This window comes from Megalops cyprinoides, chromosome 8 (genome assembly GCF_013368585.1).
Source record: "Megalops cyprinoides isolate fMegCyp1 chromosome 8, fMegCyp1.pri, whole genome shotgun sequence".
Classification (NCBI taxonomy): Eukaryota; Metazoa; Chordata; class Actinopteri; order Elopiformes; family Megalopidae; genus Megalops; species Megalops cyprinoides.
The window spans coordinates 38,882,197-38,908,131 of NC_050590.1; the positions used below are offsets into that span (position 1 = coordinate 38,882,197).

The 25,935-nt window shown below is 43.1% G+C and overlaps 1 protein-coding gene across 1 annotated transcript; it reads left to right on the top strand.

Moving 5' to 3' along the window:
- Positions 1–1,474: 1,474 nt before the first annotated feature.
- LOC118781904 lies at positions 1,475–25,598 on the top strand. The gene is made up of 6 exons (XM_036535043.1): positions 1,475–1,515; positions 2,163–2,230; positions 2,417–2,806; positions 3,060–3,194; positions 24,000–24,090; positions 24,780–25,598. The coding sequence occupies exons 1-6, from the start codon at positions 1,502–1,504 to the stop codon at positions 25,273–25,275; spliced, it is 1,194 nt and encodes a 397-aa protein (XP_036390936.1). The 5' UTR covers positions 1,475–1,501; the 3' UTR covers positions 25,276–25,598.
- Positions 25,599–25,935: the final 337 nt, after the last annotated feature.

Sequence of the window (25,935 nt, forward strand, 5' to 3'; positions counted from 1 at the left end):
ATGTATTTATTTGTCAAACTGAAAAGGTTTTAAAATGCATGATACATGTTCTTGCGGTGTGGATATTCAGATAAGGTAAGGCGCTATTATCAATGTTCCAGCCATATAACAGACAGCCCACTGATCAAAGCCACTTGGACTTTGCTATTGTAGGTGACATATATGTCATTCCCCTTTCCCACTCTATACTTATTAATCTGTTTTTGTGTGAACAAATATTTCAGCAGATTGTAACATCAGAGGTGTTTGACCGCAGAGCCACAGGTCATTTCTGTAGTTTTCGAGTTCTTTGGCTTGTGAATGACCAAATCGTTACAAACTTAACAGTAAGCAAGCAACCTGGGTCAAAGCCCCAGAGAGATCAAAAACCGACTTCAAAAAGCTGCTTGCACAATTCAAAGTCCTTCAAAGCAGGAGCTTGGGGTCTTTTGGGAAGTAAATGATTGATGCATCTGCAGCATACAAGGTTTTTGCCAGTTTATTCATACAGCAATAATTAACTTGTAATTGCCATGATTTGAATTGACCCTCACTGCACTGCCCATATGGACCTTAAATGGTTTAACTTATCACACCAGTGCAGTGACAAGATGTATGTCTTGCAGTTATCAAGTCATCAATATTCCACCATGCTGTCAGTTTAATTTAAGCAATTTTTTTTTCTGTGAATGCTTATTACTAAGTAATATTGTCCATTGTACCATTCCCATGGCCTTTATATCAGTTTATTTTTTATTTGTTACTATTTTGCTATGTTTAAAATGTATGGTTTAAAATATTAAATATTTATATTATTATATATAATTATATATTTGCAATTATTCATCATTCTGTTGCCATGAAAAAGGACATCTGCTGGAGTATCATTGTTAAGGACATTAGCTTATAAAATTGACTAAACACCCTATCTTGTAAACAGATATGGTTTAAATAATGAATTTGAATGAATGAAAATTTCCTTAACACATTGTAATGTATTAATTATTGATTCATAGAATGGATCAAGACAATAGAATTAAGATGTATGCTTACGACATGCTCACAAAAGATATTATTACTGAAACTATAGAGAACCTCCAAGCCTTTATTAACATACTTTGGAGAACTCATTCCTGTAGGAACTGAAAAGGAGCAGGTACAAATTCCAGCATGTTTCTCATTAGAAAATTCCTCAATTGAGTGAGGAATTAGGAATGGCACTGATCTGTTGTTCTCTGCTGGTTTGCTCCATATCTGGTTGGCTCCATATTTGATTCCTGTCAAGATCATTGTGAATAGAACTGAATGAAAAACTTTGTATTTTTGCAGAGTACGTGACACACTGTGGAAAAGTAGAAACAAACGTGTGTTATGTTACAGCCTAAACAGGGCGGTCCAGGAATAAGATGGTAAGGCTCCTCCCACATGACCTTTGGACTGCCTCTGTCTGATCTACGAGTAAAGGCCTGTCACATCTGCCGCTGCACATTTAGATAAACTGACACCCTAAAGAACAAACAGGATGCCTTCGGCAAGGTAAGAGGGCTTCCATGTGCTTTATCTTCCTGTTTCCAATTAGAAGACCCTTACATGTGCTTCACACATCAGTTGTTCAGTTCTTCCTCAGGTACAGCAGCAGATCTGAAAGACTTATTCCATTCTCATTCCTAGTAATTTTAAAGGATGATGTAGAGGGAAAATATGTGCTAGAATGAATGACATTATTCTTGTTGGTACAGAAACAGGGAGAACAATGTTGATGACCTAATCAGAAGCAGTTCTTCCAGTTCCTATATAGTTTAGTGGTTTTGTGGTCTTAACACATGAATGAAACCACTGTAAACTTGGTGTTGGTCCTTGATGTTCATAAGTAATAATGATTATTTATGATTATTATCATGCTTATGATTTCTGTCTGTTGTTCCAACAATTATTTGATTATGAGTATTAACAATACTATCTCTATTACCACTACTACTGCTAGTACCACCACTGCCACTACTAATAGTGCTTATTATTATTTAAACAATTTATTCAATAGATTCCCACCTCTAGGAGTACTTAAAGTGCGCATTAATGACAAGCAGTAATAAATGTATATCTAATCATCAACTGAACAATCACTCATTGAAAAACAGCTTATCAATGAATAATAACACATTTTTCCTGGTTTATTCCCACAGATTTTGGGATTCCAATGAACTTTGGACAATGCTATATGTGTGGACTGCATTAAATTTATTGTTACAAGGTAGAGTGCTTAATATGACATTATGACTATTAAAATCACATATGTTAGACTTACTGCCTGTACTTGGTTGTGTTTAAGTTCTCAGCACCTCAGCAACAAAAATTTAAAAGATTTGTCTCAAAACCTGGCTGAAGCAGAATGCAGGTGTGCAGTATTTAATGCCATGTGACATGTCTGCGCTTGCAGGTGCATGCAGTTTTGTGATCCACAATCACAATCACAGCTGGTGTTTGCGGGACTCCCTGGAGAATGGGAGCCTGCAGCTCGAGCCCTGCAACCTGACATCTGACCTCCAGCGTTGGCTCTGGGAGGATGGCCATGTCTTAGTCAATGTTGGCACGGGGAGGTGCCTGTCTGGTTGGAGGGTCAAGGCCATCCTCACCACCCCCTGCATGGTAACAGTAGGCAAACATGATGGTGTTTTCCTTCGCTGGCGTTGTCACGGTAGCAGACTGACTAGCCATGTTGGTCCCCTGGACATGACCAGCAATGGGAAGGTGGTGACCTGGGTCTCAAGAAAAGTGGTGAATGCACCGGGACTCCTCGGTGAGGGAGATGTCTGCAGTCCAAAGACAAGTAAGTGCTGGAGACATGTAAAGGCAAGGAGGGTCTGCAGTCAGATGGGCAGTACCTCTGTTTGTCTCAGCTATAATCACTGGTCTGTAGATTTCAAGGCCCCTCAGTAAAGGGCCAGGGAATCCTGATACCGCCAACATCACAGGTCACCAGGCTACGGGTTCACATGGTCATATGATCACAGGGCCACATGGCCACATAGCACACTAATTAGGTTGGAGACACATGCTCTCTGTCTGTGCTCTCCTGACAGGGTTCAACCGGGCATCCGGTGACCCAGATGACGTGCAGGCTGAAGACTCTGGGGATGATCAGCGAGGTGCTTCAAAGGGGGCCATGACTGAGAAACAGAGGGCATTCCTCCAGTGGTACTACCGTACCGAAGACCGTGAGTAACCACACTGCTGGTGTCTCACCAAATTCACTCAGCCTCAGTGATGGCACATAATCATTGTAAGTCATTGTTTAAATGCACAGGAAGAGGACATGTTACTCCTCTGATGTGCTGTAAAGCTCAGTCACTGAGGAGAAATGCTCTTGAGTGTTTTGGTGATTGGCTGTAGTCTTGCTTGTTCACTGACAGAGCTGTGTCCTCATGCTGGAAAACATTCCACAGTGTTGTCCCCAAACCCATGTGCATGGTTATACCACAGGCTGCTGTGACGTTGTGATGTTCTGGAAAATCGTGGTGCATAATAATGGGAAAGGACTAGATAATTAGTGTGGTTGCCTGAAGGGCAAGCACAATACTGTTCTTGTGTGGCTTATTATTGGGGGCCAAGCAGCGAAGCTGCGTTGGCACCCAGTGTGTTTCTATGTTTTCTTATTATTAGGGGCTAAGCACCGAAGGTGCAAGGCACCTATTGTAATTGTTAAAATTTGTCACCATTTAGTGGCCAAGCACTGAAAGTGCTAGGAACATATTGTAAATGTGAGAATTCTTCACTATTATTTATACTTTCTCCCTTGAGAATCAATTGCAGTATTGAACGCTTTTTATGAATTGGATTTTTATGAAATTTGGCACACTCATAGAGGACAGTCCCAGCTGTCCACTCACCAGTCTTGGTGTCAGCAAATCAAGCCCTTCAGCTTCACAGGTCAAAGTTCACTTAACATTTTTGGCTATAACTCCTAACCCTGTTGGAATTCTTTCAAAATTCTTTTTTCAGAATTTTCCACCATTTTGAATTTTTATGAAAACAGTTTTTTTGCTACTCCTCCTACAATTTCTGTCCAATCTTTACCAAATTTGGTACATATCATTTTGATACTATGCCTCACAAATGTTATCCAAATATTTTAGATATTCCAAAGATTTTGCCCGTAACATGCAAATGAGTTCAAGAGTGAAGACACCAAACAGGAAGTGAGGTCATATCTTGGCAATGCTTTGTGTCTTCACACCAAACTTGGTATATGGACTTCCTACACAGTCCTGAGAGTGTCCAAGAAGTTTTGTGTCATTTCACCCATAGGTGGCGCTATAACTAAAACAACTGAATTTTTGCACATGACTTTTGATGTCTTTAGCTTAGAGTTATGATTCTTTTTTCTTTTGATTCCTTGGCTCATGTAAAGTTGAACAGATGTAAAATTTTCATTTCCACCATATTTGGTTGTCCGCCATTTTGAAATTTAATGAAAAATCGCTACTCCTTGCTGCTTATATTTTAACACATCTTTCATATTGGTCCTCTTGGACCAAAATGATGCGCCAAATTGGATTTCCGCCAAAAATTACCCCGATTAGCCAGATGGTGGTGCTATAGGAAGCCACAACTCGTTTTGGGCTATAACTCTTGAACTGTTTGGGGTAGAATCAAAATTCTTTTTTCCCCTGATTCCAACTGGCTCCAGTTGAACAAAAAGGTGTCTGGACCAACATTAAGCACCATATTGGATTTCCAATATTTTGATGTATTTGTAAAACCTTTAATTTCTATCTCCTCCTAGATAGTGCCACCGATTTGCACAAAATTTGGAACACAGCATCTTCAGACCAAGATCTTTAAATATTATATAAAGAAAGTTGCTACGTTAAAAAAACATGGCCACAGTAAACCAATGAATCTTACAGGTATGGCCTCAATTGATATAATGAGGTGTAACTCCTGAATGCAATGTCCAATCCTCACCAAGCTTGAGATCCTTCATCGACAGCCCATTAGACTCAAGTCTACCAAATTTGTGGCGCTATAGCAAACAAATGGTCATAACTCCATTAAAACCAATAGTCTGACAAACTTGAAATTGTGCATGCTTTCTCTTGGTCAAAGGTCCTAATGAAGTCTAAAAGGACAAGTTGATAACGCAAACAAGATGGCCACCATCAGCCAATCAAATTTCAGCAGCCCTTATACTGACTTAACTATGACCTATCATCATGAAACTTGGCAGGTACATTCCTAAAAACATTTAAATCCCCATTACTCTGGCACAAAAGTAGATATTTCAACTAAATTTCTTATGCTTCATCAAAGTTAAGGACCCTAACTGGGAACTTATGAAACCTCTGCGTCTGCCATTTTGTGTTTCATCCATCTTTGATTTTGTCAAAAACACATTTAACCATCTCTTCCTAGAGCTTGGCACAATACAATTGTGTATTATGTCTTTGGACCATTGTCTTTGAGTGTTGTTAAAGGATAGTTGCCAGGTTGAACAATATGGCCGCAGTGTACCCACACATTCGCCCGTGAAGGAGCCATGAAGGAAGAGTCGCTATATCTCTGCAATGATTTTCTACATTGGCATAAAACTCATTTAGACATGCTTACCATGAGGCCTGGGTGGAACACACCAAGTTTAGTGAAATTTGGCCACTTTGGGGTGCTATACTGAAAAACAGCTTTAAACAGGCATGTTTCTGTGTACCTACATGTTAATGACATTTTGTTCCAATGGACATCACAGGGCACAGACCGCACAAAGAAAAGCAGACATCGCAACCAATTTCTTGTAGATCACTACATCATTACATGTCACGCAAACAAGATGGCCACCAATCAGTTTGTAGCACTTAAAATAGGCTCATCTCCTGCACCTTTTGACCTACTGCCACAACTAATACACTAAACAGTGTTGACGAAACACTTGGACTTTCCACATTGGCCTGAATGAAAGACAGGGTTTTTTAAATTCTACTTCAAAGACTGAAAAGTGGTGTTGTCTTGTATGGGATGACTAGACTTTTTAATGTCATTGTACATTAAGAACAGCAGATGGCGCCATTTATCTGAGATTGTTCAGTGGTATTAGAAATCCCAGTAGACCAGTTTATTTTTATTTTTATTTAAATAACTTATTCATTTGAATAAGTTCATTCATTTGAATGCGTTTTATTAAATTCATGTCAAATGAAATTATTTCCTTTAAAAATTAAGATTTGATCTTCAAAAAGTCTTTTACCAAACAAAGGTGTTGAAAAATGAGGGGTCCTTTTCTAATCAGGGGCATGGTATTGTATTCAGCTAATATGGAATGTTCTCTGTCATTTTTCCCATGATTTTGGATTTTTTCATATACCCAACCATGGCAGTCCTCCAACAGCATTGACACTTCATATTGCAATGTCTAAGGAAGGCACACTGCATTTTATGGCACTGCTTATGTTTAAGCTTGACATATATGTAGTGGGGGGCAGCACAGTGGTGCAAATGGGTAGCACTACTGCCTAACAATATGGAGGTTTCAAGTTCAGGGTGCATCTGTGCTCAGTTTGTACCTTGTACCTCTGTTCATGTGGGTTTCCTCTGGGTATTCTGGTTCTCTACAACAGTCCAAACACATTCAGGTAATGCCAATTGGACATGCTATAAAGCCAATAGGTGTGAGTATAAGAGTGGGTGACAATGTCAAATGTCAAATCAAATTTCATGAGGCCTTAAACTGACCGCCATCAGCCAATCAAATTTCAGCAGCATTTAAACTGACTTAATTATGACCTAAAAATCATGAAACTTTGCAGGATTGTTTTGGACAGGCTTGGGGAGTAACGGAATACATGTAACGGCCTTACATAATAAGGATACAAAAAAGGTAACTGTATTCAGTTACAGTTACAGAAAAAAGACGTAATCAGATTACCGATACCTTTAGTAGAAATGGGATTATTAGCAGGATTACAATTTCAAAATACATTTTAAAATAAAGAACGATACACTACCATGCACATGCGCACACATTACAACACTTAACACACTTAAGTCTCACAACACCACTCTGGTCTCCAGTGAAACCATAGGCACTCTTACAGTTGCCAATTCATTATCATGGCCTCTAGTGAAAAAATGCTCTCACTGGGTGGAAATTTCACCATTAGTTTGTCTTTAAAGCAGAAAAGGGGAACAACATCACAGTACAGTGCAAGTTATGATTTACAGCTGTGAAAATGCTGTCATCATCCAAGGACTTATAGGTAAGACCAACCGCTAATGTTAACTACACATAAATCCAGTCAGCTAAGTTAACGTTCACATTTGATAGTTAGTAAAGTGCTTGAAAGCTAAATTACCTACCTAGCTACTTGCACATTCAACTGAAAAGTACAAATACCACTTTACAAAGACAAATCTAGCTAGCTAGCTACAATACAACAAAACAATAAATGTAACTAGCTAGCTACTGTCACATTCCGCTGACAAATACAAATATCACCTTACAAACAAACACATAGCTAGTTTAGCTAGCTACAATAAAAAAAAAGACGTAGAAAGCTATATAGCTTGGTAGCTAATTTGGCTTTCACGCACTTTCCTGAACTGTCATATTACTAATAGGTATCTGGCTAGCTATCAAACTAATGCAGCCTCATCACGTTTCTTCTGACCAAATAGTTAATTTTACCAGAGACACTGCAAGCAACCTGTTCTTAGTACTTTAGTACTGTTAGCTAGCTAGCTAGCTATCAAATTAACATTATAGTTAGTAAATTCACATAATTACCGCCAGTGTGTGAAATACCCGGTGGCAATCGGGAGGTCCCGTAGCCATACCTGGCAGCACTTAGGTTTCAAAATACGGGAGGTTTTTTCGGCGGGGGGCGTTGGATAATAAATAATTGTATGTAGTGTGTAGATTGTGTTTCATAGACGATCTGGCAACTTGGATAACGTCAGACAAACATGCAAAACTTATGGATCCGTGTATGACGATTAATCATAATAAAGTTTGCCATGGAAATTACGGGAGTTTCCCGGGAGAAACAACAAAACGGGAGGGCGCTGGAAGATGGCTTTTGAGTCATTGTAATGAAAAGCAAATATATTATTTTGTGTTTACATCCCACTTTAATAAACCTAACTAAGAACATAAAACATTATATTAGGCTAAACAATTTCACTAGCACATCCAATCCAATTCAAAAGTAACTGAAAGTAATCAAGTTACGTTACTTTAATATTGTGATACTTGGATTAGGTTAATGATTACATTTTTTAACAGGTAATTAGTAATTGTATTGGAATACAATACTCCCAACCCTGGTTTTGGATGTGTCAGATAGCAATCTGTATGAAAATGTCAGTGCTCCGCCTCCCTAGCTGTCGTGCTTTTGTTTTCCTTGTGTTTTTCCTGCCCCGCTCCCCGCCCGGTCTCCGCCCGCCTGATTGCCTGCACACCTGCTTTCCATCCCCTCGTCAGCCTTGCCCTATATGTTCCCTGCTTTTCCCTGTCCGGTTGCTAGTTCGTCACAGTGTTTTTCGCCTGTTTCGTCCCCGCGTTTGCTTTATGCTTCTGTCTGCCTGTTTCCCGTTTTTCGACCCTGCTTGTACCCTGACCTCGTTTTTGCCTGCCTCCTTGCCTCGTTCGCTTGATTGCCTGCCTGTCCGGTTCCCCGACCTTGCCTGCTCCGATTTCCCGCTCCTCGCTCTGTCCACGGACTGTCTCCCGGTTTTCGACCCTGCTTGTTTTCGGATTAGCGATCTGCCTGACGATTCCGTTAAAGACGCTCTGAACCCGACGCTCCCGTGGTCCGCGCCTGAGTCCCTGCCTGAGCCGCGACAGTACGAACTAGCCACCATGGACTCAGCGGACCTACCCCAGCTGCGGGCTGCACTGGAGCTGCAGGGCGCGTTGTTGGGGGGGCACCAATCCCAGCTGGGAACCATCGGCCGGTCCCTGGAGGGCCTCGCTGCCAGCCTCGCCAGCGTCACGTCCCAGCTGCAACAGTTGCAGCTGAGCCAGGGTAATCGCCTCTCGCCGCCTGCGGCAGCTCCCCCTCCAGCTTCTCCAGTACCCCCGAGCCGGGAGCCCCGTCTGCCTCCTCCCGAGTCATACGCGGGGGATCCAGGAACCTGTCGGTCGTTCCTCTCCCAGTGCTCCCTGGTTTTCGAACTGCAGCCCTCCACGTTTCCCACGGACCGGGCGAAGATCGCTTACGTCATTACCCTGCTGACGGGACGTGCCAGGGAGTGGGGCACTGCGGTCTGGGACGCCGGCGTTTCTTTCTGCCATTCCTTCACGGTCTTTGCTGAGGAGATGAAGAAGGTCTTCGACCGATCCAGACACGGTCGCGAGGCTGCAAGGGAGATGCTCAGGATTCGCCAGGGGCGCCAGTCAGTGTCGGATTTTGCGATCGAGTGCCGCACTCTCGCTGCCACTAGTGGCTGGAATACTGCGGCGCAATACGACGCCTTTCTCCACAGCCTTTCGGAGTCCATCAAGGACGAGCTGGCCACTCGGGAACTGCCGGCCAGCTTTGACGCCCTGGTGGATCTGGCCATCCGTGTCGACCAGCGCCTGTCGCAGCGGTGCCGGGAGAGAGGAGCCAGTGGACTGCTGAGCCCCTTCCAAGAACTGCCCGCACCGGTTGCGCGTAGCCCCACCATTCTGCCGCCTACTTCCCCGGAGCCGATGCAAGCAGACCGCACTCGCATGACTCGCCTGTCCCCTGCCGATTGACAGAGGAGGATCAGCGCCGGAGCCTGCCTGTACTGCGGTCAGCCAGGGCATTTCGTGGCGACCTGCCCCGTTAAAAGCCAGCGCTCACCCGTAGCAAGGGGAGTACAGGTGAGCGTGACCCCTTTAAACCAGTCTCCTGAGATCCGCCCTCTTTTTTCGGCCACTCTGCTCATCAGGGGTCGATCCCACGCTGTCTCTGTTTTAATCGATTCGGGGGCCGACGGGAGTTTCATTGATGCCGGCTTGGCGGCCCGATTGCAGCTGCCCCCTTTTCCGCTGCACTCGCCGCTAGAAGCCCACGCCATCACCGGGGCTCCTCTGGTCCGCATCACCCACGCTACCCCCCCTGTGAGCTTCCTCATCTCCGGCAACCATCGCAAAGAGATCGTGTTGCACGTGCTAGACACCCCACAAGCTTCCGTGGTCCTGGGCCATCCCTGGCTAGCTCAGCACAACCCCACGTTGACTGGCAGGGCAACAAGATTCTGGGTTGGAGCCCGTTCTGCCATTCCCACTGTCTTCGCGATGCTCTGACTCCGGTGTCACCTGACGCCGCCGCACCCGAGGAATTCCCGGACCTGTCAGCAGTGCCGCCGGAGTACCTGGACTTGAAGCCAGTCTTCAGTAAGTCCCGCGCCACCTCGCTTCCTCCGCATCGCCCCTACGACTGTGCGATTGATCTCCTGCCCAGCTCCTCACCCCCGAGGGGGCGCCTGTACTCCCTGTCTCCGCCGGAGAGGAAGGCCATGGATCGCTACATCCGGGAGTCCCTAGCCGCCGGGATCATCCGCCTGTCCTCCTCGCCTGCCGGGGCCGGGTTTTTCTTCGTCGGTAAGAAGGACGGCTCTCTCCGTCCCTGCATTGATTACCGGGGTCTCAATGCCATTACCGTTAAGAATCGTTACCCCCTACCGCTCCTGTCCGCTGCTTTTGAGTCGTTGCAAGGGGCCACCGTCTTCACCAAACTCGACCTCCGCAACGCTTACCACCTGGTCCGTATCCGTGAGGGAGACGAGTGGAAGACTGCCTTCAACACTCCATCCGGGCACTATGAATATTTGGTCATGCCGTTCGGGTTAATGAATTCCCCAGCTGTGTTTCAGTCTCTGGTAAACGATGTGCTCCGGGACATGCTGAACCGGTTTGTCTTCGTTTACCTGGACGACATACTCATCTTCTCCCGCTCCCTGTCCAAACACGTTCAGCATGTCCGTCGGGTTCTCCAGCGCCTGCTGGAGAATCACCTGTATGTCAAAGCGGAGAAATGCGAATTCCATCGGAAGACCGTCTCTTTCCTGGGTTCCGTGATCACAGCGGGAGAGATCCAAATGGACCGGCAGAAAGTGCGAGCAGTAGAGGAGTGGCCTCGCCCCACTTCCCGTCGAGAGCTGCAGCGCTTCCTCGGCTTTGCAAATTTTTACCGCCGCTTCGTTCGGAATTACAGCACGGTAGCGGCTCCCCTCACTGCTTTGACATCTGTCAATAGGGCTTTTACCTGGTCCCCGGGAGCCGAGGAGGCATTCCGCAACCTGAAGGGCCGCTTCACCTCAGCGCCCATTCTAACCCAGCCCGATCCTGCCCGACAGTTCGTCGTGGAGGTGGACGCCTCGGACGTGGGAGTGGGGGCCGTCCTTTCACAACGCTCTGCTTCCGACAACAAGCTCCGCCCATGTGCTTACTACTCCCACCGTCTTTCACCCTCTGAGCGTAATTACGACATCGGTGACCGGGAGCTACTCGCTGTTAAACTGGCGCTGGAGGAGTGGAGGCATTGGCTGGAGGGGGCGAAGACGCCGTTCCTGGTGTGGACCGATCATAAGAACCTGGAATACATCAGGTCGGCTAAGCGTCTGAACCCCCAACAGGCCCGCTGGTCCCTGCTGTTTTCCCGGTTCGACTTCACTCTGTCCTACCGACCGGGAGCCAAGAATGGGAAACCCGATGCTCTGTCTCGCCAGTTCGCGCCAGCAGACGAGATCCAGGAACCCAGCACCATTTTGCCTGCCCGATGTGTGGTCGCAGCGGCGCAATGGGACATCGAGACCATCGTCCACGCCGCTCTCCGGACCGAACCGGGTCCTAGCTCCTGTCCCCCTAATCGCCTCTTCGTTCCTTGTTCTGTCCGATCCCAGGTCCTGCAATGGGGACACTCGTCCAGACTCGCCTGCCATCCCGGCGCCCGACGTACGGCGGTGTTCATCAGTCGGCGGTTCTGGTGGCCCACCATTAAAGAGGACGTCCGCAGCTTTGTTTCTGCCTGCTCGGTCTGCGCCCGAAACAAGACGTCTAACCAGCCGCCTGCTGGTCTGCTGCAACCCCTGCCGGTTCCCCGACGACCCTGGTCCCACATTGCGCTGGATTTCGTCACCGGTCTGCCCCCATCTAATGGTAACACCACCATCCTCACCATCGTTGATCGGTTTTCCAAGTCCGTCCACTTCGTTCCACTCCCCAAACTCCCCTCTGCCAGAGAAACCGCCCAACTGCTTGTACACCACGTGTTCAGGCTGCACGGGCTGCCCATTGACGTGGTGTCTGATCGGGGTCCCCAGTTAACCTCTCACTTCTGGAGGGCTTTTTGCAGGCTGCTGGGCGCCACGGTCAGTTTGTCGTCCGGGTTCCACCCCCAGTCCAACGGCCAAGCCGAGCGGGCGAACCAGCAACTGGAGACTGTGCTGCGGTGTCTCACCTCCCAAGAGCCGTCAGCATGGAGCCAGCAACTGCCATGGGTAGAATACGCCATCAACTCCCTGCCCTCGTCGTCGTCGGGACTGTCTCCCTTTCAGTGCTGTCTAGGTTACCAGCCCCCCCTGTTCCCAGCCCAGGAGGAAGAGGTCGGCGTCCCTTCAGCGGCTGCGTTCATCCGGCGATGTCACCGCACCTGGAGACGTGCGCGGCTCGCCCTGCTGCGAGCCTCAGCCCAGACTAAGCGCTTCGCCGACCGCCGCCGCTCCAAAACCCCCCGCTATCGCCTGGGTCAGCGGGTGTGGCTCTCCACTAGGGATCTTCCCCTCAGGACAGACTCCCGCAAGCTCACTCCTCGCTTCATCGGGCCGTTCCCTATTGCCAAAGTGATCGGTCCCGCGGCGGTCCACCTTAAGCTACCGCTCTCTCTCCGCCGCATACATCCCACCTTCCACGTCTCCAGGATCAAGCCCGTCGTCCGTAGCCCCCTCTGCCCGGCTCCGCGGGCTCCTCCACCTCCTCGCCTGATCGACGGGACAAAGGCATACACTGTGCGCCGCCTGCTTAAGGTTAGGCGAGGGGGGCGCGGACTCCAGTACCTGGTTGACTGGGAGGGCTACGGCCCCGAGGAGAGGTGTTGGGTCCCTGCCAGGGACATCCTGGATCCTGCCCTCATCAGGGACTTCCACCACCGGCATCCTGGCGCACCCGCTAGGACGCCTGGGGGCGTCCGTAGAGGGGGGGGGGGTACTGTCAGTGCTCCGCCTCCCTAGCTGTCGTGCTTTTGTTTTCCTTGTGTTTTTCCTGCCCCGCTCCCCGCCCGGTCTCTGCCCGCCTGATTGCCTGCACACCTGCTTTCCATCCCCTCGTCAGCCTTGCCCTATATGTTCCCTGCTTTTCCCTGTCCGGTTGCTAGTTCGTCACAGTGTTTTTCGCCTGTTTCGTCCCCGCGTTTGCTTTATGCTTCTGTCTGCCTGTTTCCCGTTTTTCGACCCTGCTTGTACCCTGACCTCGTTTTTGCCTGCCTCCTTGCCTCGTTCGCTTGATTGCCTGCCTGTCCGGTTCCCCGACCTTGCCTGCTCCGATTTCCCGCTCCTCGCTCTGTCCACGGACTGTCTCCCGGTTTTCGACCCTGCTTGTTTTCGGATTAGCGATCTGCCTGACGATTCCGTTAAAGACGCTCTGAACCCGACGCTCCCGTGGTCCGCGCCTGAGTCCCTGCCTGAGCCGCGACAGAAAATTACATGGCAAACTCTCTTTCCACCACTCCCCCAGTCAAAAACTACACTTTGCTATATTCCAGAAGGCTACACCCAGATCAACATTCATTGACCCTGACACGTAGACTCAGGTCAACTTTCACTGACCTGAGATGGCAGTAATCATTTAGGTTCTTCTAATGGCAAACATACTAGCATATAATACATGTATTTCAGAATGGCAAAATATTGGCCTATTTAACATTTACATTACATGTCAGATTTACATGAGAACTGTTATAGGTAGTTATAGGACAATAGGCTTAAGGTGATCAAGTTTGGTGTAAATCCATGAATGGGTGGCACTATAGCAAAGAAATGGCCATATCTCCTAAACCAATTCCCTAATAAAGTTAGAATTTGGTATACTGCATCTTGGTCAAAGGTCCTGATAAAGTTTTCAAGGACAAATTGATGACTCAGAAACAATGGCAGCCATCACCCATTCAATGTTCCGCTAATGTGCTTGGACCCCATAATCTCCGCTTGCGGCTATATTCTTGTTGTTATTCTTCTTCTTGCTAGGGTGTCTATGGCAGCCTCTAGTACCGTTTGGTAAAAAGTTTTGTAATTTGGCACACTGATTGGGGACAGTCCCATGATTCTTTTCACCAAGTTTAATGTCAGCGCCTCATATGCTCTAGCGCCACCAACAGGTTAAATTTGGAAGAACGTCTATGCACATTACTTTTGAACCGTGTGCCCGATTTTCAAAAATGTACCGTTGGTACTGTTGGATTCCTTGGATCAAGCCGAATTCAACACACCCCATGACGTCAATTTCCACCATATTGGATTTTATGAAAAAGTTTAAAAATTTTTCACAGGCCACAAACTTTGTCCAATTTTCACCAAATTTGCTACAGGTGATCTTCTGACCAAGCCTCAAAAAAGTTATGATATGGATTTTTGATTTTCGAAACCGTTTGTCCATTGCAGCCAATCGAAATCGGCAGTGAATCTGCCAAACAGAAGTGAGATCATATCTCAGCAATTGTCTGATGTGTTGACACCAAACTTGGTAGATGGACTTGGGATGCCTTCCTGAGGTTGTGCTTTTGTCATTTGACCACTGGGGGGCACTGCAATAAGCAAAAACATCTGTTTGCGTTCTAAGTGTCAATGTTTTTCCCTTGACAAAAGTGACTCTTGTGTCAGGTGATACTTTGGGAGATCCCAAAGATGAGACATAACAAATTGTTGTCAACTTAATTGACACGGCCACCATTTTTTTTTCTAAACAATGTTTATTGATTTTTCTTCTTTAACAAGACATAAGCAGAAATATGTATAAGTATAAGCAGAAATATTACATGTAAGACATGAAACAACAGCAACAGAGCAAACATAAGTCAAAAAAGCAACAATAACCACATCAAAAGTAAAAAAAAAATTAAGAAACATCTAAGACAAAACAGGGGTATTACAAAAGCGTAGAACAGACAAAATTACTGAATTGTTCACAAGGTGTAGAATACTACCCCGAGTTCTCTTCATTAGTCAATATTTCACCCACATCACTCTGCTCAACAAAATCCAAAAATTGACCCCAATCCTTTTCAAAATTGTCTTGTTTACCCATAACCATTTATGTTATTTTTTCCATTGTTAGATATGATGACATTTCCCTTCCATTGGCCAATTGGGCAATATTAGGTCTGCTCACACTTTTTTTTTTTTAAATAGACCCCCTCCCCCACCCTCTAGCCACCCCCCAGGCTTCCTCCCTCCTCTAGCCCCCCCAGCCCTTCCTCCCCCCTTACCCTCCCCGTAGACAGGGTGGAAAGAACAGTACCATTTCTAATTTTCCTTTTCCACGTTTGTGGTAAAGATCTGATAAGGTGATTGTATTGCTGTAGTGTGCAAACAGTTCCATAAATATGATTTAGTTGTGTATATGACTTGAGTTTACCTTCTTCATCAACTTATCCTTTATAAAAATTATGCCTTTGTCAAACATTTGTTTCCAAAAAAAATCATTGTTCTATCTTTGTAGAGCTTCTTTCAAAAAAGTGGAGACATTAAAGAATATGTAATTAATTACTGAATAATGCATAGGCTTGACTTGTAGGAATGGAAAAAGGCCTTTTTTTAAACGTGGTGTGAACACTGTTAAGTAATCTACTGGAAAACCATTGTGAGTTGAAATAGAATTTAGGAATAAGGGAAGCTTTAAGTGAGAGATTCAATGCTTTTAAATGTAGTAATTTTAAACCACCAGATAGGTAATCATTATAGAGATATGTCCGCTTAATTTTATCTTGTTTGTCGCTCCATATAAATTGGAACACCTTCTGTTCATATGTTTTGAAAAATGATTCTTCAGGAGTTGGTAATGCCATGAATAAATAGGTAAACTGGGATACAATTAATGAATTAATTAAAGTTATTTTGCCATAAATGGTCGAATGTTTTCCTTTCCAGGGCTGCAAGATCTTTGTGATTTTACTGAGTTTATTATTAAAATTAAGAGTTTATATTTCATTCATGTTCTCTGGGATGTGAATACCAAGTACATTAACCGATCCATCTGTCCATTTGATTGGTAAATCACATGGTAGGGAGAAATCTGTATTTTTCAGTGGTCCAAGCCTCAATATGTGACACTTATCATAGTTTGGCTTTAGTCCAGATAGGTTTGTGAGGTCGTCTAGGTCTTTTATGAGGTTTTGCAGGCATTTATTGTCAGGGCTTAGCAAGAAACTTGAGTCATCAGCATACACTGAAATTTTTGTATTTAGCCCTTGCAATTCCAAACCTTTGATGTTATTATTTGATCTTATTTTAACAGCAAGAATTTCAATTGCTATGATGAATAAATATGGGGATAAAGGGCAACCTTGTTTTACCCCCCGTGAGAGTGTGATAGGTTTTGATAGATATCCATTATTTATAACTTTGCTAGTAGAGTCATTATATAGAACTTTAACCCATTTTATTAAAGAATCTCCGAAATTAAAGAATTCCAAATGTTTATATATAAAATCCCATCCTATTTTATCAAAAGCTTTCTCAAAATCTGCTATAAAAATTAATCCTGGTTTCTTTGTTCTATCATAGTGTTCTATAATTTCAAGTAACTGTCTTATGTTATTTGCAATATTTCGTCCTTGCATAAAACCAGACTGGTCGTGGTGTATGATATCAGGTAAGACATGTTTAATACGAAAAGCTATGCATTTGGCTAATATTTTGGCATCATAGCACTGAAGTGTAAGGGATCTCCAGTTTTTCAGGTAGACTGGATCTTTATATTGGCCACGAGGCTCTTGCTTTAACAACAGAGAGATTACACTTTCCTACTGAGTATCTGTGAGCATACCTTTTCCATACAAAAAATTAAAACATGTAAGGAGGGTTTTTGTTCATAAAATGTTTGGTACACTTCAATTGGAATACCGTCAAGGCCAGGTGTTTTTCCCTGCTGAAAGGACATAATAGATTAGTAAAGCTCATTTTCTGTAATTAGGCCTTCACATGATTCTTTCTGTTCGTCAAATATTTTTTGCACTTGTCTTCAATTAATTGTATGGGTGAGGTCTTAAATGAAAATATCTCTAAAATATTTCTCTACTTCATTCAAAATATCAACTGGTGTAGTGAGAATTTTTGAATCATTCCTATTTAATTTTAGTATATTTTTCTTTGCATTATTTCTCTGTTGAAGGTTTAAATAGAATTTATTGCATTTTTTCCCCCTTCTCCATCCATTTTGCTTTATTTTTGTAATATATAATACTTGACCTGTCATATATTAGTTGTTCAAATTCTCTTTGTTTCTGGTCCAATTTGTCAAACACCTCCTGAGTTGCTTTTTGAGCTGTCCACAAGTGATGTAAGCATTTCAATCTGTTTTTAAATTTCTAGTTCGTTTAATCCAGTGTTTCTCAAATTTTTTCTGCCATTCCCCACTTTGGAGGTGGGGAAGGGTTCCAAGCCCCACCTGTCCCCAATCGACTCAACAAAATGGCAATAAACTAGGCTTTACGTTTAAACTGATCAAATTTATTGAAATAACATCACGTTTTAAAACAATAACATCAAATAACACCATAAAAAGTTCAAAATACAGAAAATAAAAGTTGAATTGTGTTATCACTTTGCATCAAATAACACTAAGTTCAAAAGTAAAGAAAATAATAATGCAATTGTGTTTGCACTTTGTCTCTAATAACATCAAGTTCAGAAATGGAGAAAATAAAAGTGTAGGCTACTTGTGTTTTTGCTTTGCTTCACTTTTCCACATTGAAAACTGTGCAAAAAGAGTGAATATATTTGACAAAAAAGCTATAACAATATAGGAATCTTATCACTACTTTAGTGGCTGCAATGAGCCTGTTTTGCAGTGCACATCTTTTCAAAATGGGGTTGTAGGCTTGATACTGCCTCTCTCAAGTCATGCTTAATGTTAAGATGAGATCTGTGCTTTGTTTTCAGTGAAGCAACAGCTGAAAATCCCATCTCACAGAGATAGGATGTAGCGAAGGGAAGAAGAATGGTCAGAGCCCTCTGCCCAATGAGTGGATGCTCCTTCTCCACTCCAAGTCAGAATTCACTCAGTGTCTGAACTGGAAACCTCAGCCTAAGAGTGGAGTCACTGGTCATCACTGGCCACGAATTTTGTGATGCCATGAATTTGACCTTAGGCTACACCACATACTTGAAAGGAGAACCATTCAGAAATAATATTCCAGGTTAATTTCTTGCTAACTAGTGTTGTACATCAGCAGCAGCCTATTTGACTGTGTTGCTAACCGACCAACAAATTTGGTTTACTTCTAGCCCATCTCCTTTGCAAGCAACATTAAGCATCACAATCAAAATACAGGTTAAATAAACTAGTGCACTTAATCTTCTCAATGACTGACCTGGACAGACTCTCTGGTAGCCTGACACAATGTCCTGACCTCCTTTTCAGCTGCAGTGTTCTCGACCACCTTTAACATCTTGAGCTAGCCATGAGCTCACCTTCTCTCACACAACCACAAACTAAGTAAACAAAATACTACCCAGTTCAGATCAACCAATTCAGACCAATTCAGAGCTCACTCACACAGACTGCAAGCAACGAAGCCACAGTGGGCATTCCAGACTGACAAAGGAAACCCTATTGTCCTACGTTAAAACTTCTTTGTGGCCACAGCAAATCTTGCTATGATAGCCATATGATCCACTTGTCTTGCCATGCGGTTCTCGATAGACAAGCCAATGCTAGTCTTTCCTGGGACACTGTGGATGTGTTAAGCAATTTCAATTTGCGGAAAGAGCGATTGTAACTGTAAATGTAATGGTAAGTTCTTTTATTTTCTGCCAAAATTGTTCTTTAGACAGCAAAGCAAGGAACGATAAGCTAATAGTAAACACTAACACCACGTTCTGCATCAAGACTGACAGCCTGTATGTGCTGCGTTCCAAAGGAGGGGGGGGGGGGTTTGATACATTTTGAAAATAATTCGCAATCAACCAATTGTGAAACTGGAATAGAAGCTCTCTTTATTCATTTTATGCTAGTTGTCACGCATGCATAGGACTACTGACTGTTGCTGAATACGGTGTTGGAAGATTGTATAAAGAAGAGACAGATGATAGATAGATAAATCAGAATTAAACACTGATGGCAAGTGATTGGTATATTCAAATTCACTTCGCCCGTGAGTCCTCGCCCATATCAGAGACCCCACCTTGGCGCAAGAATCTGCCAGGAATACTGTCCTCAAACTTGGGCCAAAAATTTCCTCCTGTTCGTCGCACCCCACTTGTCATGTCTCTATTCCCCACTAGTGGGGCGCGCCCCACACTTTGAGAAACGTGGGTTTAACCTAAACTGTTTCTGTCTTTGTGAGGCAAATTGAATTGAGTGTCCTCTAAAAGCGCATTTAAATGTGTCCCAAACAGTAAGAGGGTCTGTTGATCCTATGTTATGTGAGAAAAACTCTGTGATGAATTCCTTTGTTCTTTCTAAAAATGTCCGGCCCTCTAGTAATTTTTGATTGAATTTCCAATAGCCACGACCACGGGGATATTCAGTCATTTCTACATGGAGTGATACAAGTTGATGATCAGATCTTATTTGTCTTCAGTTAAAACCTTTTTTACTCTGGATATCAAGGAGAATGAAATAATGAAATAATCTATATGACTTGCCTGGTTTTGTCTTCTCCATGTATACCTATGTTATCTTGGGTTTTTAATCTCCAAATGTCTATCAGGTCCATTGTGTCCATTAGAGATGTAATTTTTGTAGACACATGCAGGTGGTAATTGATTGAGTTACTACGTTTACGATCCATAAGAGTATTTTGAACTATGTTATAATGTCCAACCATTATATAATAATCATTTGTAAATTTTGCAGCCCTTATGTTATTATAAATTAACTCAGTGGCAGCTGGTGGTTGTAAAAGTAGGGGAGGAAGGAAGGTGCACTTGGTGAAGTTTGGTGGTAGTGGTGGTGGTGGTGTTGGTGGTGGGGTTGGTGAGGGCATATGCAGGCATGTAAAACCCAGACACATTTAAAGCAGCAGTAAGGAGCTTTGGTCTACAACTGGTGAGCTAACTACCTAAAAGACACAAAATACAACAACAGCACTGTAAGCACTTGACAAAAGCTTGCTAGCATTCTGATTGGTGTCTTTTTGGGACATGTTGGCAATGTTGTGCTGTGAAAGCAGTTCTTACATTTTCAAGGGTGGTCGACCACAGAACTACATAGTGCATAGCCTGGGAGGCTAGTGGGAATGACAATTGTGTTCTGTCCTTCACATAACCATATATAATAAAAATGAATTTGAAGATGACACCAAAACCAGTTGCCAATAAAAATATACCTAAAAAGTGGTAAATTGCTGCGTTCTGTTGTTTTAAATCCAAATTGCTAGAATTTAAAAACAGATTGTTATACTGATTGAAACTGATAAATTGTAGTCTTAGAGTGAACGGGACGTGCCAGGTTTAAGCTAATTACTGAGGGTACACAGGCATTCATTTGAAAAAGAAGTCAACAACCTTGAACAACGACTGCGCATCCCGCCCCCTCGGAACATCGAAAAAACCCAGAAAACGTTCCTGAATAGTTCCCTGATGGTTTACATATCTGACGATGACTGTGAGCTGTGAATGACAGCTTATGTCTGCGGTTTCATCAATCTGCCAAGAGAAGAATGGAGCTGCGTCTAATTCCTGCTTGATTTCGCCTTCAATTGAGGTGGCTATTGCTGAAATTAAATCATTTGGATGGTTTTAGACATGCCGGTAAACACCGATGAAGACTACAAATGCTCTGCAAGTAAATCGTCATATCGTGCAGTCACCTCTGTTAGCTCTCTATAGTTTCCCTTGTCTGAACTGGCCCCTTCGATATGCCCCCTTAATGCTAATTCTTGCATGCCCATATAAGCAGTGGCATCAACCAGGCGCTTCACAGTATCTCTATTACGATGCACATTTGCATTGTGCTGCGCCGTTTGCAACTGTACACTCTCATCCACAACTTGACTGATTGGCATCCTGCCCAGCAATTTCAATCTAACTGCAGCACCAACATGGTCTTTACATCTATCGTGGCGTTTTGTTGTCCTATCCAAATTCTTTCTATCACTAAATCCCTGAATAGACCATGTTTCCCCATTAGCAGGCAAGGCCTGCAATACAGACGGTTGTTCGTTAGGCTGCCAGTGAGCCATCTGTATTTCTCATACCATGTGGTGCTGAACAAACTGACCTTACCATTTGGTTTGGTAATCTCCATTTTTGGAACTGTTCTCACTGTAGTCCAACGAGTGAAATGGTGTATTTAATAAAACATGGACAACGTCCGCTGTTTCCGTTGGGGCTTTATTAGCAATCAACAAAGCTAGCTTCCAACAGAAAAAAACTTCTCGACTAAACATGACAATTGTTATGCTTGCTGTATGGCTAATGACACAAGACAAGATTCTTGCATGATATCATCAATAACGCCCTCCCTCAAAACTCTGAATAGGTATTCATCAGTGCAGTCAGGTTCACTGATTGGTTTACTGATATTAGGCGCTAAATCCAGAGCTTCTGGCTAGACCCGCCCAAAGGGAGGTTCGTCCTCCCTTACTGCCATTCACCCTCATGTTAAAAGCCAGGACTCACGAGCCGCTGGGGTAACAACTGTTTATAATGGACATCAATGAGAGGCTTGGGGAGGTCGGACCTCCATACAGTAATTTTCAATTGCGGTATGGGGTGCTGTCGGTATTTTGACACAGGGAGACGATTTTTGTGGCTTTGAAGTGTTAAAATAGTAATATTATCAGTACTTTAACAGATTAATCTGTTAAATTTACATGTATTTATTTTTCATTTGGAAGTTTATTTTTCCCTGAAATTTTAGGGAGGATGGTCCTCCCTTTCCTCAATGGATGAGCCTCCTCTGAATTAACTTAAAGAAGTTTGGATCATCGTTATTTGGGCCAATAAGTTAATCAAAAAGACTTGCTTGTCTTCAATAGTTATGTTTAAAATGAGCCATCTTCCTTGAGAATCTATTTCTGAAGCTTGAGAAGTTATTTTTAAATAAGATCATGACTCCCCTTGAGTTTTTTAAACCATGGGAAAACAATATTGGACCACCCCATTCCTCCTTCCAAACAGTTTCATCTGAAGGTACTGAGTGTGTTTCTTGCAAACAGACAAATGGGTATTCTTTATGTTTTAACCAGGTAAATAGTTGTTGTCTTTTTTTTATCTGCTAGGCCATTACAATTATAGCTTGCAATAATAACTTCTTCACTTCCCATTATTTAAAGGCTTAAGTTTAGAACTTATAATGTTTTTATATCATGATCAAATCTTGGAATGTATACATTGTGAAGAAGATGGAAGATGTAAAATGCTACCTTAAGATGCAAGAAGTTGTCCCTCCACTGCCCTCCCGTATCAGATAGAAATATGCATTCCTCCTCAATCCACACCACCCTCCCTTCCCACAACACTGGCCCCCAAACCCAACCCCTCTTTGAGGAGAGATGAACAGAAAAATAAAACAAGAAACAAAACAACAAAAACATAACAAGGCAAAAACAGCAACAACCGAAGAACAGCAACAGTCTCTCAACACTACCTTTTCTTCCAACTGGATTAATAAACTATACCCAAAAGTGATGGGCTTGTCTGAAGACTATGTTGTAGATTCACATCTCATCAAAATTGAAAGAAAAAAAGTCTTCTACTCACAACCATGGTGTAACTTTTGAGTCCCTGTATAGCTGATTATTGATGTATAATTTGTCCACAGTCAAACACACTTTGTTGTTTTGCACCCTGTTGCTCTTCATTATTGGGTAGAGGAGTCTTCTTTCCATAATTTCACGAGGGAATTGCTCATACATCGGGAATTGTGTACCTTTTAATTCTCTTCTGTGTTCCAATACGTCCATCTTTATTTTGAAGTTGAGGAATCTCGCCACAACAGGTCTGGGTTATTTTGGATCATTTCTGCAGCCGAGCCTGTGAGCTCTTTCAATTATGGCTTCAGTCGCTAGCTCCTTGGACATTTTAAGCTCATTTTTCATGAATTGTTTCACCAGATTTTCCATCTCGGGTCACAGCCGCCATTTAACCGTTTTTAATTAAAAAAATAAGAAAATTTTCACAGGCCACAAATTTTGTCCAATCTTCACCAAACTTGGCACAGATCATCTTCAGACCCAGCCTCAAACAGGTTCTATGATGCAGTTTTGATTCATCCATTACAGCCAAATCAAAGGCAAATGACCCAAACAGGACATGACCGCATATCTCAGTTACACCCAGTCTTTGGTCAATTGACATAAAACTTGCTATCAGTGCTTACAGCCATGCTTTTAACATGGTAACTCCAACGGTAACTCCAACGCACACAAATTTGTGTGTACAGTCAATAATGAATACAGGCAATCACACAGCATTTTATTCAGGAAATGCATACAAATCTAGTTATTATCAGTGTGGTTGCCCAGAGGTTTGACCACACTACTGATCTTGTGTCCCTTATGACCCAAAGTGCTCATCATTGAGCGTTTGATTTTCTACAGTGTCTGTTAGATTAGTAAGCATACTGAGAAGTTCTTATAAGAGCCTGCCATCTTCAGTTTATTCAAAAGTGACAAAAATATTTCAATTAGCCGAACTATCAAATCATTGTGAAACCTTTTCCAGATTCACACGTGTAAACCTGAATTTCTAAAACCTAAGAGTTGTCCATAGCACACTGAAATTAAATAGCGATTTGTGAGTGGCATCACTGTACTGACTGTACAGAGAGAACACAGGTGAACAGGTGTTCTAAAATTACTAAAGGTGTCATCTAGTTTTCACTCTAGCTCTGTGTTCTGCAGAATCATCCTGGAAGTATGCCATGTTGGCCATATCCTTTGGAGCTCTGCTACTGGGAAGTATACTGTTGGTCATGGGTCTGATGGCAAACAGGTGAGCATATGTACATAGTTTATAATAACACATCTAAAGACATCTTTAAAAACAAACTAAATATTCTTTCAGCTAGATCAGACAGATCTAAAATGATGGTGCTGTGTAAGATTAATGCAAGTTAACAAAGAACTGTGTGAGATTAATGCAAACTAAATCAGACAGTGAGCACTGTATTATATTACAGAATCTCTCTATTATTTGGAACATTTAAGAAACTCAGTGCTCTCAAAACAGTTAACACAGCTGTCTAAACTCTTTGCAAAAATAATAGTAAATTTTCATTGCTTTAACACAAATTACAGAATTAAATGCAATTTAATACAAAATTTGTGATCAGATGAGATGTTTTACATAAAGAAAAAAAATCACAACAAAAACACACACACACACACAGTTCAGCGAAAGGGACTGCTGAACATTTTCACAAACAAGATTTTCCCCTAGTATTCCTCTGTGGATATAGGTCAATAAATGATCTCCTCAATAGGTTACGTATTCTATAGCTTTGATGCAGATATTTGATTTACATAATGTAAACAGTACTTCATTATGCAGAAAATATGTAATTCATTAAGTCAGACAGGCAGACAATCAGTCAGAGGGTGCTATGATAGATCAATTCACATGGTGCCTGACATAGTGACAGTACTTTATTTATCATCCTATCATGGCTATTTCCTCACCAGGAACAGGAAGAAGATTGCCAGATACAAGGCAGCAGCCCTGGCTGTGAGAATGGAAGAGCTACAGCGTCTAGCCAGGGCGGAACAGGCCAACAGTATTCTGTTCCACACTGACAGCCCTAAAGAGATCCAGACTCCCATGGAAATTCCCCAGGACAACCAGTTAAATGGAAAGGCCCATAAAGACATTCAAACCTTCAAGGATGCTGCAACGGAAAGACCGTGGCTTGATGACAAGGCCCCCCAGGATATCACAATCCCCCAGGAGATCCAAACACCTCAGGACAATGAAATCCCCCTGGAGATCCAAACACCTCAGGAAATCAAAATCCCCCAGGAGGTCCAAATACCTCAGGACACTGCAATCCCCCAGGAGATCCAAACACCTCAGGGCATCAAAATCCCCCAGGAGATCCAAACACCTCAGGACAGTGGCCAAACAGAAGTCCTCAGACCTGCAGACACTGTTACCAAAGACACAGATGGGAACATGTTTTAATGAAACTTAATTTACAAGGATGACCTTTGACCTGAATGGTGGCTGTGAACTAGACACATATGAACAATAACTGGAAGGCTTTTTCATTCTCGTGACAATTTTAAATGGAGTGGAAAAAAAGAGGTAATTTTAAAAGGTCACACTTTCCTTGGCATTGTGTGATTCTTCATTCTTCAAGGCAGTCATGTACTGATGTGACAAAATCAGCTGCTGTAATAAAAGATACTGCAAAAGGGGTCTGTATGTACCTGTGAACATAATTATTCTGAATCCAAATTGTGCATGCTTTTCTTTACATGAAATAAATTGCAACATGCAAAATTTGCTTTTTGTTTATACTGGCATTTTTGGCAATGTAACATCAAATAAAGCAACATTTCTGGCTGAATTATTCTTTGCATAGCTACTGGGCTTTCATCCCCATGATGGAGACCTCCATACTGTGAAATATCTATCACTCACAATCTGGTATACTGGGATATATAGTAAGAGTAAAAATTACAAAGCAAAGTTAAATTAATATGAAACTATGTCTTTTAGGTCATATTTAGATTATTGTGTCTAGTATATAAAGAACATAGAAGCGCTTGAAAAAGTACAGAGAAGGGCAACAAGACTGGTTCCAGTTATCAAACATTGACATTAGGTGTACACAGAGAC

What these genes read in the sequence shown, in the direction of transcription:
- LOC118781904 (XM_036535043.1), top strand. An exon ending in ATTAAATTTATTGTTACAAG is followed by an intron (nt 2,231 to 2,416) that starts GTAGAGTGCTTA and finishes CTGCGCTTGCAG; the next exon opens with GTGCATGCAGTTTTGTGATC. An exon ending in ATGGGTCTGATGGCAAACAG is followed by an intron (nt 24,091 to 24,779) that starts GTGAGCATATGT and finishes TTTCCTCACCAG; the next exon opens with GAACAGGAAGAAGATTGCCA.